The sequence below is a fragment of the Petaurus breviceps genome, unplaced genomic scaffold (assembly GCF_028583685.1).
Source record: "Petaurus breviceps papuanus isolate PSGF00001 unplaced genomic scaffold, PetGlider_PUasm1.0 164, whole genome shotgun sequence".
Lineage (NCBI taxonomy): Eukaryota > Metazoa > Chordata > Mammalia > Diprotodontia > Petauridae > Petaurus > Petaurus breviceps.
In genome coordinates, this window is record NW_027185735.1 from 9,823,694 (window position 1) to 9,841,022 (window position 17,329).

The window sequence follows — 17,329 nt, forward strand, 5'->3', positions numbered from 1 at the left end:
TTCACCCTAAACTTATCCTTAAATTTTAATAATAATCTATGAACCTCATTATTTCCATGGCCCAAGGTATTTGGCTTCCTCTTTGAGACTGTGCTAGAAGAACAAAATTAAAGGGTTGAGAGACAGGTGAAGATGATGGAGTAGGAGGAGTAAGCAGCCTAGCCCATTATATATAACACTGGACCAAGTATTAATCAAGAACTCCACAGAGAAACTACAGTGAGTGGCTTTTTTGTAGGCCTAGGCAACACAGGGAGACAAGTTAGAGGCCTTCAGGTACTGGGGAGGGCATGCCACCAGAAATAACCACTCATAGCTTAGACCAGAGATAAACCTGCTGTTCTGTCTCTCTGGAGTTTTCTAACACAGGAACTGGAACCTGCAGCTCTCTAATGGAGCTCTGACTGAGTGCCTTCCTACAGCTGTGTTACCCAGACCCCAAATTGGAATTGGGAGCTTATAAAGCTCTGAGAGGAAGGGCAGTGCTTAGGGCACTGAAAAGTGCCTCACCTGCACTACTGCTGAAATCCTTGAAGAACATAGTTCTCAATACCTAAAGGAAGCAGTGACAGGATCCCAAATAATGCATATAAGTTCCAAATAAGGTCAACCATTCCCTCCAGAAGTACACAGAATCTGGTCCTAAGACAAAGTCACACTTCCGAAAATAAGGCTGCAAAAATGAGTTAACAAAAAAAAATTACATTGACCATTAGATCAGTGTATAACTAGAAAAAGACATGGACTGATCATGTAATCACAGTAAGACATGATAAAATGGATAGTTTGCCTCCTCCACTGGTATCTACATAAGGTCAAGAAATCTCAAGGAATGCCCACAATATGTTGGGTAGAGAATATAAGGAATGACATGAATAAGAGCTGATCGTGATAAGAAGGCATAGATAAGTTATTGTTTGCCCCACTGGAGGAAGTACCCCTATTGATGAGGTGACAGTGGCAATGTAAGTTAATTTTCTGTGCCTATTTTCCTGCCTTTAAAATGAGAGGTATGACCTTCTTTCTCACTGAGGTAATTGTGGAGATCATAGTGAGGTAATGTATAAAACACTTGGAGCCTTTTGGAAGGAGTTATATCATTGGGGAGGGAAGGGCAATCAGGGTTAAAGTGATTTGCCCAGAGTCAAATAGTAAGTGTTTGAGGTCAAATTTGAACTCAGGTCCTCCAGACTCCAGGGCCAGTACTCTATCCACTGTTCCACCTACAGGCCCCAAAAGCTATATCACTTTTTAGAAAAATATTAATGATTTGTTTAATCCAACTGGCCTGGCAGGCTGCTCGTGTAAGCTACTTGGATAGACAGTAGAGTCACAACTACTTAGCTTCCTGTTGGCACATACCATGTTTGTCTGGGTCTCTTCCATCCCTCACAGGGATAGTAACTTAATTGTGTTTCAGTACAGTTTTATGAAGCTAAGCAACTGACATTTTTCTCATTTCTGAGATCAAATTTTCACAAATCATTCAACCAGGATAAATTGAGAATGTTGTTGTTCTGGTAGTTGTTGAAATACCAGACACTGCAAAACATGATACACAAATACTTCTTACTAACCCCTTATCTCAGCAAGATTATTCTAAAGAGAAAGGCGTTATAATGATTAAGAAAGAGCCCAAGATAATATGGGTCAATCTGAAAGAAGTAACAAAGGAAGTACAATCTAGTTAAACTTTATTAATTAAGACTCTTCTGATTCTGAATTTGTAATAACTGACCAGTACTTTGCTCCATGATAGTAGGATTTGTTGATGCAAGTTAATCGTATATATATATATATATATATATATGTATATATATATATAGTGTCTCAGCAGAATATATTTAACCTATTTAAAGGAATAAACTTTTTAACTGTTTTTCTTTTAGAATGTGTTGCAAGGAAAGTCCTTTAATGTTTTATGTAGTGCTATTAATTATGTGTCATATAACTATTAAAGCAGACAAAATAGGATCTCTGTTTGAAAACATTTGATTAGCACTTTCTTTGAGAAGTAGTAAAAATGGCAGAACAGATATTAAAATATTCAGACTTCATTCATATTACTCCCTTCCCTGTTTCTCAATCAGTCCTAATTAGGGAGGTTTTACTATCTATTGTAAGATATTTATAGTAATATGGGTGCTAATATGCAAAGTGTATACCTTCTGATGTATAAAGGCAAAGCATTGGATTTATCTCGGTGGGAAATCTAACTAATGCTTCCTAATCTGTGAATATAATGAATTTCCCAACGAATCTCCAGGCTGCTGCTATGTTTGCCATTTGTGAAGGCTACTTTAATAATTCTAAGGTTACTCGTATGATACTCATCAGGCATATCAAAAAATAACACGGGCTTTTCTTTAAGATTATCATTATGTTCTTCAAAGCAAAGACTTTTGCTGCTTAGAGTTTAGTCATTTTATTTGGCATAACAAAGCTTTTAAATAAATTACTTGATTTGACTTTGAGTTAATTTTCAGGGTTATAAGCAATTGGCTTAGATTCATTCTCCCCAAAAACATCCACATGATCTAATCCAACATACGTGGTACAGAGAATACCTTCATTCCTTCAGTGTCTCGCTTTGTGCTATGTGTTTATTTGTGAAAGAACCTCCATGCATGGATCCCGTAAAAAGGAGACAAACCATGGAGCAAACTGGAATGTGTTGCAAGGAAAGTCCTGGAGGGGGAAAAATGTGTGTAAATGAAAACTTCTGGGCAAATTTTGCACTTTTAAAGAAAGATTTCTCTGTGTAACATCAAAAGGGATTTTGAGTCTAGGTGTTATGCTTTTAGCAAAGAACCTCTCTCTCCCAAAGAAAAAAAAATTTAATTAATAGACTAATTCTAGAGTCTTTTTGACAAGGAAAGCTCCCATCGAGTACAGAAGAATATGATTGCCTTCCCAATGAGTTGCCTAAATAAAGTCTAAAGAATGATCTAATAAACTGACTACATCTTTTGTTTTTGTTGACTGTAAACTATAGGAACATGTGTATGATTCCTAGCTTTTTGGTAGCAGTTTGGAATAAAAATGTTTTATTTACACTGGGAATTATAACTGTATTACTCACAAATCATTTTATACAGTTTGCATGTTGACAGGACTTAAAGGTTATGGAACTGGATTCTTTGTACTCCCTGTCACACCAATATACACATTCTGCCATCACTGTCTATTTTTAAATGAAGAAAAGTTAATGTATTATAGCAATTGAACTGCTATGTAATATGCTAAATACAAAGAACCTTATGAGCTAAGTAACAGGTGCAAGATTTCCAATGTTTCCATGGGTGCTAAAATGGACATTTGTCTTAAACGGTGCTACAGTATAGCCAAAACACTAATGAGGGAGCTGTCTACATTTAATATATATGATTATTAAAGAATGAGTTATCTGCAAATTGTCTTCCTGCATAGCCAGTTATATTATAATGTATCCGTGGAAATCTTTGTCATGGAAATCTTTGATATTTCTTGAGATAGAGGCAGAATTGAGCTACTTCTGCTTTCATCTAGGCTATCAGTTAATTTTTTTCTCAAGTTGTTGGCATTCTGTACCCGTGTGTCTCTCTTACAATAATGCTTTGTTTCTTGACATGACCACCAGGACAGCTTGGTCCAGTGCAAACACTGGCCCTTTCAGCCAATACATTCCTAACACTAATTCCCTTTTTCTTCCCTCATTTCCCTCCCCCCATTCCAGGTTGGAAAGGTTGGTGGATGTCCTGAGGAAGAAGGTTGGAGCGGGGACCATTAGGACGGTGATCTGATTGAAAGCTTCAGTCTGGGGAAGCAATCACATCTGGTGACCAGGCTGCTTCATTCAACACTGTGTAAACACTAAAGCCTTCACTTAACAAACAGTTGTTAGAAGTGGGACACTTCAACGACATACCAAGCTGAGATAAAATCAAATCACAAATGTTTAACCACTTTGCTGCTGAGTTTGGGTTATTTATCCAAATGTATTAACCACAGACTTTTTCCAATGGGTGGCTAAAGGCTTAGAGCATACTTTAGAACTATTTCTTTTGTCCCAATTTCTTTTAAGGTGTTTCTGTACTAAGGAACCAACATAGAAACATGGTACAGCTGAGCTGGACGTGTCTTCCCATACTGCCTGCTTTAGAATCAAAACTTAGCAAGGCAAATATTGTACAAATCTAAATCCACTATGTTAGGTCAAGATTTCAAATACATGCATATTTTAATATTGAATATGTTTCTGAATCAATGAAAAAAGTACAGATTTAAGAAGAAGCTATGATTACTGTGTAGACATAAGAATACAGTCTTTTCTCATGCTTACACATAACCTTTGATAGTATTAAAGGGAATTAAGCATATGCACCAAGAGGCAGTTGTGCAAAAGATGAAGAGTTCTATCACTAAGGTCACATTCATGAAGGAATCATGTTTTAGTCACACACTCACACAGAAATATAGAAGGGGGTCTTAAGAATCATGTTTGAGGATTGTCCTATCTTTAGTGTGCCTTCTCAAGTCTGTATATTGTCATTACTGTTATTATTAAGAATTGCAATGATAGGAATAAGCTAGACTTGGTCCAAAACAAACAAACAACCAAAAAAAATATATATATATAGGCAAAACATTCCTATTATTTTTGTTGTCTGTCTCATGCAAATTAGCAAACATCTGCATGGCCTAAAATACATTAGGCCATGGAATGTGATAGGTAACCGTTTTATTAATTTAACTAGATTTTCTTTGTATTTGGCAGAAGGAATGAGAAATGTTTAATAAAACCATGATAAATTAAAATAAAAAGATCTTTTTAAACTTAAATGTGAATTTGCAAAGTTAGGATTACCCATTATTTCTCTTAAAAAAACATAATAATAGTGCATGTTTATATAGTGCTAGATGTTCTCCAAATTGGTTTGCACATGTTATCTCTTTCAGTTCTTGAAACCGATAATCTGGTTGTCAAAGAATAGCAGTAGCTTCATGTAATTTCAAATAAACCCATTGGCATTGTCTTTGGCTAGATAGATACTTGTCATGTGGGATGAGATGGAAATGAGTGTGGCTAACCAGGAATAAGGCAACTTGGATAAATCGGTGAGAAGCATGTAAGAAATTTTCATACGCCAACTACATTTTAAAAAATATCAAAAGACAGTATAACTTGTATTCTCTTCTGTGTCCTATAGAAGAAAAATCATTTGAACTTCTCTGAAAAGTTTCTCATAGGATACAGAAATACAGAGTAGAAAAACAGGTATTTCCTTGTCTGTCTTTATTCCTTTTTTTTTTCCAAATGGTAATTAGGACCATTTCCCTGGAGCTCTAAAATAATGTTACTCCTGCTGCCTTATTCTTTAATAGGTATTAAGCCAATCCTAACCAGATATGATCTTCAATCAGAAAGAAATAAAACTTTTCCCAGACCAGCAATGCTCTTCTCTCTCCATTATATCAAGCAGAAATATTTCTAGTGATTTAGGTCTCAAATGCTACATATTCACTCAAGATGATTATGCAGGAGAGCAATAGCACTTTGTTCTAAGTTATAAAGAAGGGCATAAAGTAAAGAGACAAAATTTTATAAATCCCCACATGACACCAGTTTTGCTTAGAGTTAAATAATTTATTTCCTCTCATAACATAGTAATGAAGATGACATGCATTTATGAGTCCTACCAAATCTATTTTTAATCAGAAGGAAAGTAGAATCCCCATCACTCTCCCCCACCCACCCACAAATCACCACCATCATCTTCCTGGAAGGACATTAAACTTTTCTCAGATTTGTTTGCTTTGGGTTTTAGAAACTGCAGAAAAGTATGGAAAACAATTCACTCTTCTTCAGGCATCTTTTTCTATGCCTAGGTGACCATAATGGAGAAATAATTGCCAAGAAAAAGGTGCCAACAATATCTTTTGTGAACTTTCACTATATTTGTAATACTGATTTAATAATGAAGACCAGGGTTCTCTTCCTCAATTCACCATTGCGGCTTTGGACAAGTGACTTTGCAGTGCCAGATTTTTTTCCATCTAAGTCAACAAATTCAGTTCAATAAGCATATTAAGTGCATTTGTTGTTGTTCAGTCATTCTGTCATGTTCAACTCTTCATGATTGTACTATACTGGCAAAGATACTGGAGTGAATTGCCATTTCCTTCTCTAGTGCATTAAGTGATTTGCTCAGGGTCCCACAGCTACTAAGTGTCTGAGGCCAGATTTGAACTCAGATCTTCCTCTATCTATTTCGCCACCTAGCTGCCTCCTGATACACTGTAGAGACCAAGATGAAAAATTACACAGTCTTTATCCTCAAAGAGCCTACACTCTAATTAGGGAGTATAACATATCACAAATAAGCATGATACCAGGTAAGATATAAGGACAATAAAAAGATCTAGACAAAGTATTAGAAGAAGATTTATGGAAGGAAAAGATCACTTTACAAGTCAGCCCCTCCAAATTTCTGCACACATACACACCCCAGTTAGAATAAGTTGGCAGAAACTTCAAATATCTTTAAGGTAGAATGAATTATCTGTAAAATGCTAAATGCTGCAAAACAGGTATGTGAATATCAATGAGTACAGTAGGTATAAACGACCCACACAGACCTCCACCCAAATGGAGCAAAGTTATGGTGTGGTGACATGACATGAAGTAGCTACCCACCACTGTAACACTGATCCCTTTCATGGAGTATGGTGACTCCCTTTCATGCTTTATTTGACTCAGTCATTCCAACATGTCCTCACCTAGTCAGGTATGAATTCCCAGAGATAGACCATCATGAAACAGTTACACTGTACCTTCCTTGGGATAGTAGGGAAGGCCCTATTGAGAGGAAATACATTTTCCCTATTTGCCACTCTAGCTCTTTAGTCCCCATCCATTGTATTTTCTATTCATTTACCCAGATACTCATAATGTAATATAACCAGGTAGTGTATGAAATTTATATAGCCAGTCAATAATGATAATGGGTCTTCAAGATCTTATACATAACCTTTTTCTTAACAAAAAATACAAAAGTAATAAGGGAATTGAAGGGAATAAGAATTTTATGTATCATCTACTATATGCTAGACATTGTGCTAAGTACTTTACAAATACCTCATTTGTTTCTCAGAACAACCCTGTTAGGTAAGTGCTATTATTATCCTTATTTTATAACTGAGCAAACTGAGGCAAATAGGTTAAGTGATTTGCCTAGAGTCACACAGCTAGTAAGTATCTGAGGAAGGATTTGGATTCAAGTATTCCTGACTCTAAGCCAAGTACTCTGTCGAATTTATTTATACTATTTAATAAATTTATAATAATGATCAGTTGCCATCAAAATATATTAAAATCAATATATAAAAATTAATCACAAGGGTGAAGCCAAAATGGGAGATAAGTGGCAGCCACCCAGCTGAACTGTCTCAATATTCCCATCCAAATAACTTTAAAATAATGCCTTAAATCAAATTTTGGAACAACAGAGCCAACAAAAATTCAGGGTAGATTTTTTTCCCAGTCTAAGAAAGCTTAAACACTTAGCAGGAGAAATCTGTTACACCATGGTGGAGGTCTATCTGGAGTCAACACGTGTGGCCACAGCAACAGGAGCCACAGCAGCAGCAGCTTTAGGAGCTCTCAACCAAAAGATGGGGGGGGGGGGGTTGCAGACAAGTGCTCAGAAGAAAACAAAACAAAACAAAACAAAAAAACCAGAGAGCATTTCAGGAGAACAGTCTCCCAGCATCACATTCCTTGGAAGTACCAAAAACTTGCAGACCCCCAGAACTAGCTCTAAAAACAGCAGCACAAAAATGACTTAAGCTTGGGGCAAGGCCTCACCACCCCCAGGTGAGCAGAGCCCAACTGTAATATAAAGTTCAAAGCCAAGAAATAGACTAGAAAAATGAGCAAGACAGCAACAAAAAGGAATTTAAGTATAAAAAACTACTCTTGTGGCAAGGAAAACCAAGACATAAACTCAGAAGACAACAATGTGAAAAGAGCAACTAAAAAAAACTTCAAAGAAAAATGCTAATTGGACCCCATCCCAACAAGAATTCTTTATTTTTCTCTTTTTCTTCTGGAAGGGTGATGGCAAGACAATTGGGGTTAAGTGACTTGCCCAAGGTCACATAGCTAGTAAGTATCAAGTGTCTAATGTCAGATTTGAACTCAGGTCCTTCTGACTCCAAGGCTGGTACTCTACTCACTGTGCCACCTACCTGTCCCCTGCCCCACCCCCAAAAAGAATTCTTCAAAGAGTCAAAGAGAGATTAAAGTGGTAGAGGAAACATTGGAAAAAGAAATGAGAGTGGTGCAAGATAATTGTGAAAAGAGAAATATCATGATAAAAAAATTTAAAGGCACAAAAAATACTAAAAAAAATAACACCTTAAAAAAGCAGAATTGGACTAACAAAAATTCACTAAAGGGAAAAAAAAACTTCTTAAAAAGCAGACTGGGTCAAAGAGAAAAGTAAGTTTTAAAAAATCACCAAAGAAAAGAACTCCTTAAAAAGCAGAATTGACCAAATGGAAAAAGAAGTACAAAATCTCACTGAAGAAAATAGTTCCTTAAAAATTATAATTGGGCAAGCAGAAGCAAATAACCCTACGAAACATTAAGAAATAATAAAATGAAGTCAAAATAATTAAAAATAGAATAAAATGTGAACCATCTCATTGGAAAAACAACTAACCTGGAAAATATAGCAAAGAGAGAAAATTTAAGAATTATTTGACTACCTGATCAAAGAAGGAACCTAGAGGTCATATTTCAAGAAAATATCAAGGAACACTACTCCAATATCTTAGATCCAGAGGGTAAAATAGAAATGGAAAGAATCCACCAATTACTTCCTGAGATAGATCCCCAAATGAAAGTTCCCAGGAACTTTATAGCCAAAGTCCAGAGATCCCAGTCAAAGAGAAAACACTTCAAGCAGTCAGAAAGAAACAATTGAAATATCATGGAGCCATAGTCAAGATTGCACAAGATTTAGGGCTTCTACCTTAAAGGGTCAGAGGGCTTGGAATATGATATTCTGAAAGGCAAAGAAGCTAGGATTTCAACCAAGAATCCAGCAAAATGAAAAGGGGGATGGAGCAACATGGTGTGACCTCTATTGTAATGATGATCAGCTGTGAAAGGATCTATGACAATTCCAACCAAAGGACTTATGATGAAGAAATACCGTCCACCTCCAGAGAGAGAAGTTATGAACTCTAAGTGGAGACGGAAGTGTAATTTTCTCACGTTGTCTGGCTTTTCTTTGAAATGTGGCTAATATAGACATATGTTTTGCATGATTTCACACGTATAATTGATAGACAGCTTGCCTACAAGTGGACAGGGGAAAGAGTGGGAGGGAGGGAGAGAATTTGGAACTCAAAATTTAAAGAGAAAAGAAGTTTTATTAAATTTTTATTTATTAAAATAAATTTAAAAAGAATGCATCACAGTGCACATATTAACCCATATCTCACTCTTTCACCAATATACTCAGTTTATCTGAGGAAGAATGGGCACACACTTGTTAGGAACCCCTCAGGAAAACACATGAGGGAGGAAAACTCATTTGCTTAGAATAAACAATTCTGGATTGGCTTTAATGTCATTAGTTCATTCAGCTGTATTTGCACCATACAAAACTGCTATTTTCTCATAGCTTGATTGTTGATCCTTTGCAGTCTTCAGCAAGGCAAATCTTCTATTCTCTATTCAAAAATAGCAACTCTGTGGATTTATAATTACACTCTAAAATATGTTTAGAAAACGTTACCTCTTAATGTAAATAGCAGTTGCATTTTAGGCTGTAAAAATGCAAAGCTAAGCAATCTATCACTAGGCTATACAAACCAAAGCAGCCAGGTATTCACTCACACTTAGTGTTTTGTCCAGCATGAATGAAGATCATAACCTGACTCAAGCTGATTCAGAAAACCATGCCTCAGCCAGAAAACAAACCTAGCAAGCTTACCCAGATACTGAAGCAATGACTAAGTCCCCTGTGCATTTCTTTCTCAAAGTGGCAAAAGAAATCTACAGGCCCTTATGAGAAGCTTTGCCTTTTCCCAACTCTAGGTAGTAGTAGAGTATGATATCTGTCATTGAAGCTCTTAGCCAATGAAGTAAATTCTTTCTGCTACCAATTAAGAACCACTGAGCTGAAGCCTTCTGTTAGCTGACTGCTTCCGTCACAACTCCAGAAGAGCAGCTTCCAACCCCATTGCTGTATCTTTAGTGCATCTCAGGTTCCTATACCTAGTTTTGATCTACCTTGGTATCCTAAATGAGAACTTTTCTGATTCTCAGTGCCTCATTTTTTACTTAAAAAGTAATAACTTTCCTAAATTTACCCCATCAAATGTATAATGCTTTTAAAATCATATCTGGGTCTCCAAATTATTATATTTTTTAGTTTTACCTGCTATAGTCAACAAAACATATAGGCAAATGAGCTGGGGCATTATAATACTTTCTAGCTCTAAAGGTTTCAACATACTCTGTCCATTGCTTTGGTGTCCTTGAAATTTTGTTTCCACTTTTCAATGAATAAAATATATTTCTCTGCTTCTGAATGTTGAAAGGCATCATTCATCTGAATGATGAAAGACATCATTCTACACTGTGCACAAGTAGAATTGAGTCTTTATATTAACATCACAATTCATCTCTTGTCCAAAACTGCTCAAATATCATCTTCAAACTGTATTTCTTTATACATGTATTAAGTTTTTATTGAAACAGTCTTTTTACTCCTTTTATGCATCAAAATATTCTATTACCTCAGATGAGATATTTGTAAAGCACTTAGCACTGTTTCTGGCACATAATATGCACTATATAAATGCTACTTATTGAAAACAATTTAAATGTGTTATATACTTTGACACTTAACATAAATATTTTCATTTACACCAAAATGTTTTCTTATCCATATCAAAAGGGCCTTGAAGTGTCAATATACCTTACAATGGAATTATTATAAAATTTTCCTGTGCCTTTAAAATACCATAATGCTTCAGAATCCATTTGGAATGTAAATGAAATAGTTTCTATATTCCAGTAGATATCTCTTCACTGGGTATTACTACCAATAAACAATCTTTCCCAGAGCCTAACAGACCCCTCTTGCTAGTATGCATAGAAACTCCTGGTTAGGTTGAAAAAGCAAGATAGTTTCTGGACTTCTTAACCCTCAGAAGGTAGGAAGAAAGGTGCGAGGGTGCAGTGGGGAGAGAATAATTCCCAAGAAAAGAAACAGCCCCAAGAGAGAAAATCTCTTACTGTTAAAAAAAATAAGGCCCTTTTAGTATTTATACATAATACTTATATACACACTCAGGATAAACAGAAATTATTAACATTTCACACTTTCTTATGGTGGGGGTACTCTTATTAATGTACTTTTTTTCTAGCATATCACTCAATATTTTAGTCTGGCCTTACAAAAAGGATTTTTTTTTAAACAGAATCGATGTCTGCCTAAATATTTATTATAAAACACTTAAGTGTCTTCTCCAAAAGAAAAGTTGAATTGATTGTGGAAGGTTGGGTATGTGTGGAGGGAACACACATATGTGAGTCTTGTCCATGATCTCCCATAAATCTACCAAAGAGGTCCAAGCAATTTATGAGGGTCCTTCCTCACATTATCATCATTTTATATAGTCCAATGGAGCATATGGAATATCTATTAGTTAACCTTGACACTATCTTTGTGACTGGCCTTCCTTTTTTTTCCTATTAATATATTTCTCTGATAAAAGCCTTTTCTCTGCTTTTTCTTGTAAATTATTTATTTGTAATGTGTTACAACCTGTGTATGTACACCATACACCTCTCCACTTCCTTGTGATTGATCTTGAATTCTTTGGAGACTTTTATATTACATGACTCAGAGCCATACAATGTCACTTGAAGAATGCTGAGGCAGTCTAACCCACTCTCCTCCCATTCAATTCTGCACCCAAGTCATTATCCATTATTCATTCATTCATGTCCTAGATATATAGGTATGTATGTACATACACACTATACATATTGGTCTGACAAATGAACTCCATGCATTGACCATACAATATATGTATATATGTATACACACATACACACACACACACATATATACATATATAATAGCCATCTTATCCTACAGGCAAATAAATATCTTTCAGGTGTAGGCGCACTTTTTCATTAGAACTAAATGCATTATATATTTGATTATTGTTCAAGTTCATCTTCATTTCATTCTTAATAAGTTTCATTGTGTAATTGCTTCAAACAACACTCAGCCTAATCTTATGTAGAAGTTAGAGCTCACTTTCACCTTATAAGGTTAAAAAAAATTCTTTATAAAGATATAAATAATAACAGTGAGATGTATTCTACAAGGTTTTTTGTTTGTTTTTTCTCTAATTCAAAACAGTGAAGGAAAAATGAATTTTCCCCCTTTTCCCAAAAATAATCTTTGTTTTCTCTGAGGAAATTGAGCCATAGAGTATATTTAGTTTAGTTGGGAAAGATAAACATGAAGCCAGATCTGCTCCCTAGAAGACGATAATTTCAATTAAATAGAAGCAAAAATTTTGATCAATGTAATCACTGTTACAGAGTTGTTTCACTGTTTCTTTAAAGCATAATAGTTGCATGCATAAATTACAAACCCATTATGGGCCATGCATTTTCTTCTAAGATCTCTCAGTTATTTGCAATCTTGTAATCTCACACCACGGTAAAATACAAAAATAGCATAATGTTTCAGGATAAGAATATTGTTTATGCTTTTGAGTACCATAATTCTATTCATAGTGAATCTGCCCTGTGCTTTCACTAATTAACAATTAGGGACCTTCTTTTAATAGAAAAGTAGATACCTTTTAGTCGTTACTAATTCAGCCTGAAGCTAATACCTAACAATGTAGTTTTGTAAAATGACATCAAAAAAAGTTGAAAAGTTCATAGCCTAGTCAAGTCTTTTCATAGACAAAATAGCTCTAGAAAAATCCAGCTAAAAGGCATTTTAAATGAGTTCAACTAATTGCAGAATTCAATAGCTAATCCCTAAATGTAAGACATTTTAGTTCTGTTTTTATAAATAAGCCATCATACCATTTAATATGTCACTTAATATTGGGACAGGGAGTCTTTTACTTGTTTTTTCTAAATGATAGAGTTTGATTAAAAGATTTCCTTTGATCTCAAAATGTCCTAGATTCTAATGACCATAGTATCTTTAAATATTTTTGTAAAATTGTTTGCTCACAGAGTTGGTTTAATTCAGAATAAGCAGTAATGTCTTCTAAATAAAATTTTAGTCTTGTTTATCCACTCTGTTTTTTAATGAACCAAAATTATAATTTTTTTTAATGTTCCATGTACAAATAATCATCTAATACTGGGCTGTGTGGCTATAATATGATAAAGAAATCCTTACTCATGATTTCATTAGCTAAGATACAGACTGAATTTTTTTTAATTCAATCTTTTACCCAAATTAGGTAACTGAAATGTTTCTGCAAGTCTCCCCCCCCTCCCCCAAATTTTTTTGTCTTGTTTAAGCTTGATTGTAGGTCAGCTGTTAGGCTCCAGTGGTCTAAACTTTTCATTCTTGTTTTGTTGGGAGTGCACATGTTCTCTGAAGCCTTTAAATAAATACTTGGAATGGTTGAAAGATTTACATTGCCAATGCCTAGCTAAATATGTCATCTTTATAAAAGATGTGGTTTGTTTTGGCACTGTTTAAAAAACTCAAATATTTTAAACATTTGTTAAGTTCAAGCTTGTACATTTGAACTAATAGCATACATTTCAGAATCATGTCTCAATTTACTAGCCTTTATTTCTCATTTTTGCAATCCATTCATTGTTCATTAAAATAGTTTTTAAGGTTTTGTTTTCTTTTTATGATGTAATAGAAGTTAAAAATATTTGTTACATGAAAATTATTACTTTAAAAGTTGTTACTTTAAAAAGTGTTTCTTTAACCTTCATAAATTTCATTTGGACAATAAAACAATGTTGATAAGTTTGGTTTTCTTCTTTAATAATAAGTGAAAACATTGCTAAAATTTCTCCAAATAAATTCTTCCTTTATTTGTAATTCCATGATATTTCCAAATTTAGTATGGGATGCATAGGAATGCATCAGGAATCTATTCATTTCTTTAATTGTCTGGTTGGCTGTTGACAAAGGTAAATTTCATATTTTCAATCCAAACCTAGAACTTCCTAGTTGTGGAAATTCTCTCCACTGATAAAGATAGGCACCTGACTTGTAACTAGAGTTTTAGTGTTTCCTGGAGGATAAGTAATTGAGAGGTGAATTGATTTGTTCATTGTCACAGAAGCAGTATATATATGAAAAGTAAAAAATAAAAAAATGGGTACTCCCTATTCCAAGTTCCATGATGTCTCTCAAAAATTTAATGAATACACTTTAATTGTTTTCCTGGACCTGGAATTTCATTGGTATATGGAACTCCAAGTATAGAAATTCCCTCCACAATGCAGATCAGAAACTTTTCCTTTTATTTTAAAAAGTTATCTAGGGAACAAAGAGATTAGGTGATTTGCTCAAGATCATACAAGCAGTACGTGTCAGAGGTAAGCGTAGAGCTTGGTTCATCCTAACTTAAAGCCAACATTCTGTCTACTGTGCCAACCTCCTAACAAGTATTGAATACTGCTAATAGTATTCAATACTGCTAACAATTATTGAAATATACTAATATATGGGGGGGGGGATGAGTTACTCATTACTACTTGTTTGCTATATTTTAAAGCAAAATTTATTTCCAAATTTACTCCTGAAAAAATCCAAACCTTTTTTCAATGGAATTTATTATATATGCTGAAGAATCATTTCTTCTTATACTTTGAACATTTATGCATGGGGGGATGGCTATCAGTTATACACATATACATATGTGTTTTATATATCTTGAATACCAAACTGTTATCAAAAAAAAATTGACACAGATTTTTTCCCCATTCAACCACTTTTCCTCTTATCTTAGATGTATTAATGTTATCCATAAAAAAGCTTTTCAGCTTTAAGTAATCAAAATTATTTTATCTTTTATAATTACCTCTACCTCTTATTTAGTTAAGAATATATATATATATACATGCATATATATATATATCCTATCCATATCAGTGAAAGGCATCTGTTTCTCTTCTAATTTTTAGTAGTATGAATTCTTAAGGTTGTATATCCATTTAGAATGTATTATGAAGTGTGGTATAAGATATTGATCTAGTGTTGGTTCTTTGTTGTCAGTGCACCTTTCTTTAGTTATTCATTGACCCTTGCTTTAATGTTCTAGGATTTTGCTAGGAATTATTAAATTCACCCGTCTATATTTTAATTATACCATTGTCTCATCTTCTCTTCTTTCCTTTCTCTTTGAAAATCAAGATATTTACCTTTTCTTCAGTCCTGCAACTTCTATTCTCCATGATCTACAACTGACCTCAGAAATCACATTGACCAGTGTTCTTTCAAAGAAATAAAATATAAAGAAGAGAGATTTTGGAAAGAGGTTTAAATGGTCTAGTTAAAATAATGCCCATGTTAATGAACTAATATCAGAATGAAACTTTAATATTTAGCCACAAACTAAACCTCACATCCAAAGGCAATGCTGCACATACTATTTTAATTGATTAATTGCAATAACATAAGCAATTTAATTTTGGCAGGATCTGGAATACTTCACTATTCATCCAGAAACATGATTATTGCTTACATAAGTTTAGTGTTTAAAACCTAGACTGTATAAAGACTTAAAAGATTATTATATTTGAACCAAAAGTTCTAAAAAATTTCTATACCATTAAGAAGACTCTTCTCATGGGCCTATAGTTCTTTTTTATATCCAAAATCTCATGAACTTGAGTGAAATAATTTAGTTTTGACTTTCATGTACTTTGATAGGTTGCATGCAACTACCCATAATTCTTACATGTATTTCTTTTAAAACAAGAGTGGTTTGTCTAAAATGGCAGTATGTTTGATCACATAGGAGTCTGACTTTCCCCTTTTTATCTCAGCAATCATATAAGAAGAGCACCATATTGAACAATGAGCAAGAAATACAAAGAGAAAAATCATTAATCACCTTCATTTCCTCAGGACTTTACAAATGAACAGCCAGAAACAAAACTGGAAACAGTCCTCCCAAAGAAGTCAACACAAGTGCAAGTGGTCATTCATAAAGCCAACAAAAATCTAACACAAAACCCAAATTAGAAAAGCTCCACACAGCTCCATGAGCAAGGAAACCCCAAGAGGGACAAAGGACCATTAATTCAGTGCCTGACTTGTTGTCTCTCATATCTCCAATTCCTACTCTCATACCAGGAAACTTGGACTGACTGTTCCTCACTCTAACCTCCCATTTCCTCAACTGACTCCCTATGACCTATTCTTCCACTCCCACTTCAGCCACACACAACCCTTGATCTTACCATCACCATCCACTTTCATGTTCATAAGCTCTAAAATTCCCTTGTCTGATCCCAATCTGTTGTCATTCCACCTTTCCCTCTAACTTTCAACCCCAAATCCTGTTCCTCATTCTGATCATGGCATCCAATCCTTTGGTCCCTCAATGCATTCCCAAATTATCACCTTTACACTGGCAGCATTCACCTCCCTTCCCCTATCTTGACTCCTTGGATAACTGGTTCAACACAACATGGTCCTCTTTTCTTGAATCTTTTGTCCCTTGGTACTCTTGCTTATCTTGCCTTGCCAAGCCCCAATCTTGGATTATTCCTGCCATCCACTGCCTAACTGCCTATATTCCAAATAATGTAATGCTAAAGAAAGCTAGAGAAAATCATGAAACTATGTTGATTGGATCCACTATAAATTATGTTATCTCATCAGCAAGACAATCTTTTCACTTCACTAATCAATTCACTGTCCCACTCACCACAAAAGCTTTTCTAAACCTCTTCATTCTGCCTCAAAATTTCCATTGCTCCACCTCTTTCCACCCTCTTAGCTTTGACCATTATTAGCTGCTCTCCCTACCTCAAGTTTCTCCCTACTCCAATCTATCCTACAATCAGCTGTGAAATTGACCTTCCTAAAAAGACAGGTTTGACTATGTCACCCTGCTATGCATTTAATCAATTCCAGAGGTTCCCTACTGCATTCAGGATCAAATATAAAACCCCATGTTTGACTTTTAAAGCCCTTCATAACCCATTTTCCTACCTTTCCAGTCTTCTTATTCTTGACAGAGACAGACAGAGACAGAGAGATGCTCTGTGATCCAATAACATTGGCATCCTTGCTATTCCTCACAT

At 34.8% G+C, this 17,329-nt stretch overlaps 1 protein-coding gene across 18 annotated transcripts in view; it reads left to right on the forward strand.

Annotated features, from left to right (window-relative positions):
• The window catches only part of MIPOL1 (mirror-image polydactyly 1), a 567,089-nt gene extending 554,335 nt beyond the window's left edge, over positions 1-12,754 (forward strand). For all 18 annotated transcript variants that reach the window (XM_069082287.1, XM_069082288.1, XM_069082277.1 and 15 more), the window contains one exon: positions 3,716-12,754. In XM_069082287.1, the coding sequence (XP_068938388.1) occupies positions 3,716-3,782 (67 nt within the window). In that variant the 3' untranslated portion in view covers positions 3,783-12,754. The remainder of the gene's footprint in view (positions 1-3,715) is intronic.
• The last annotated feature ends 4,575 nt before the right edge of the window (positions 12,755-17,329 follow it).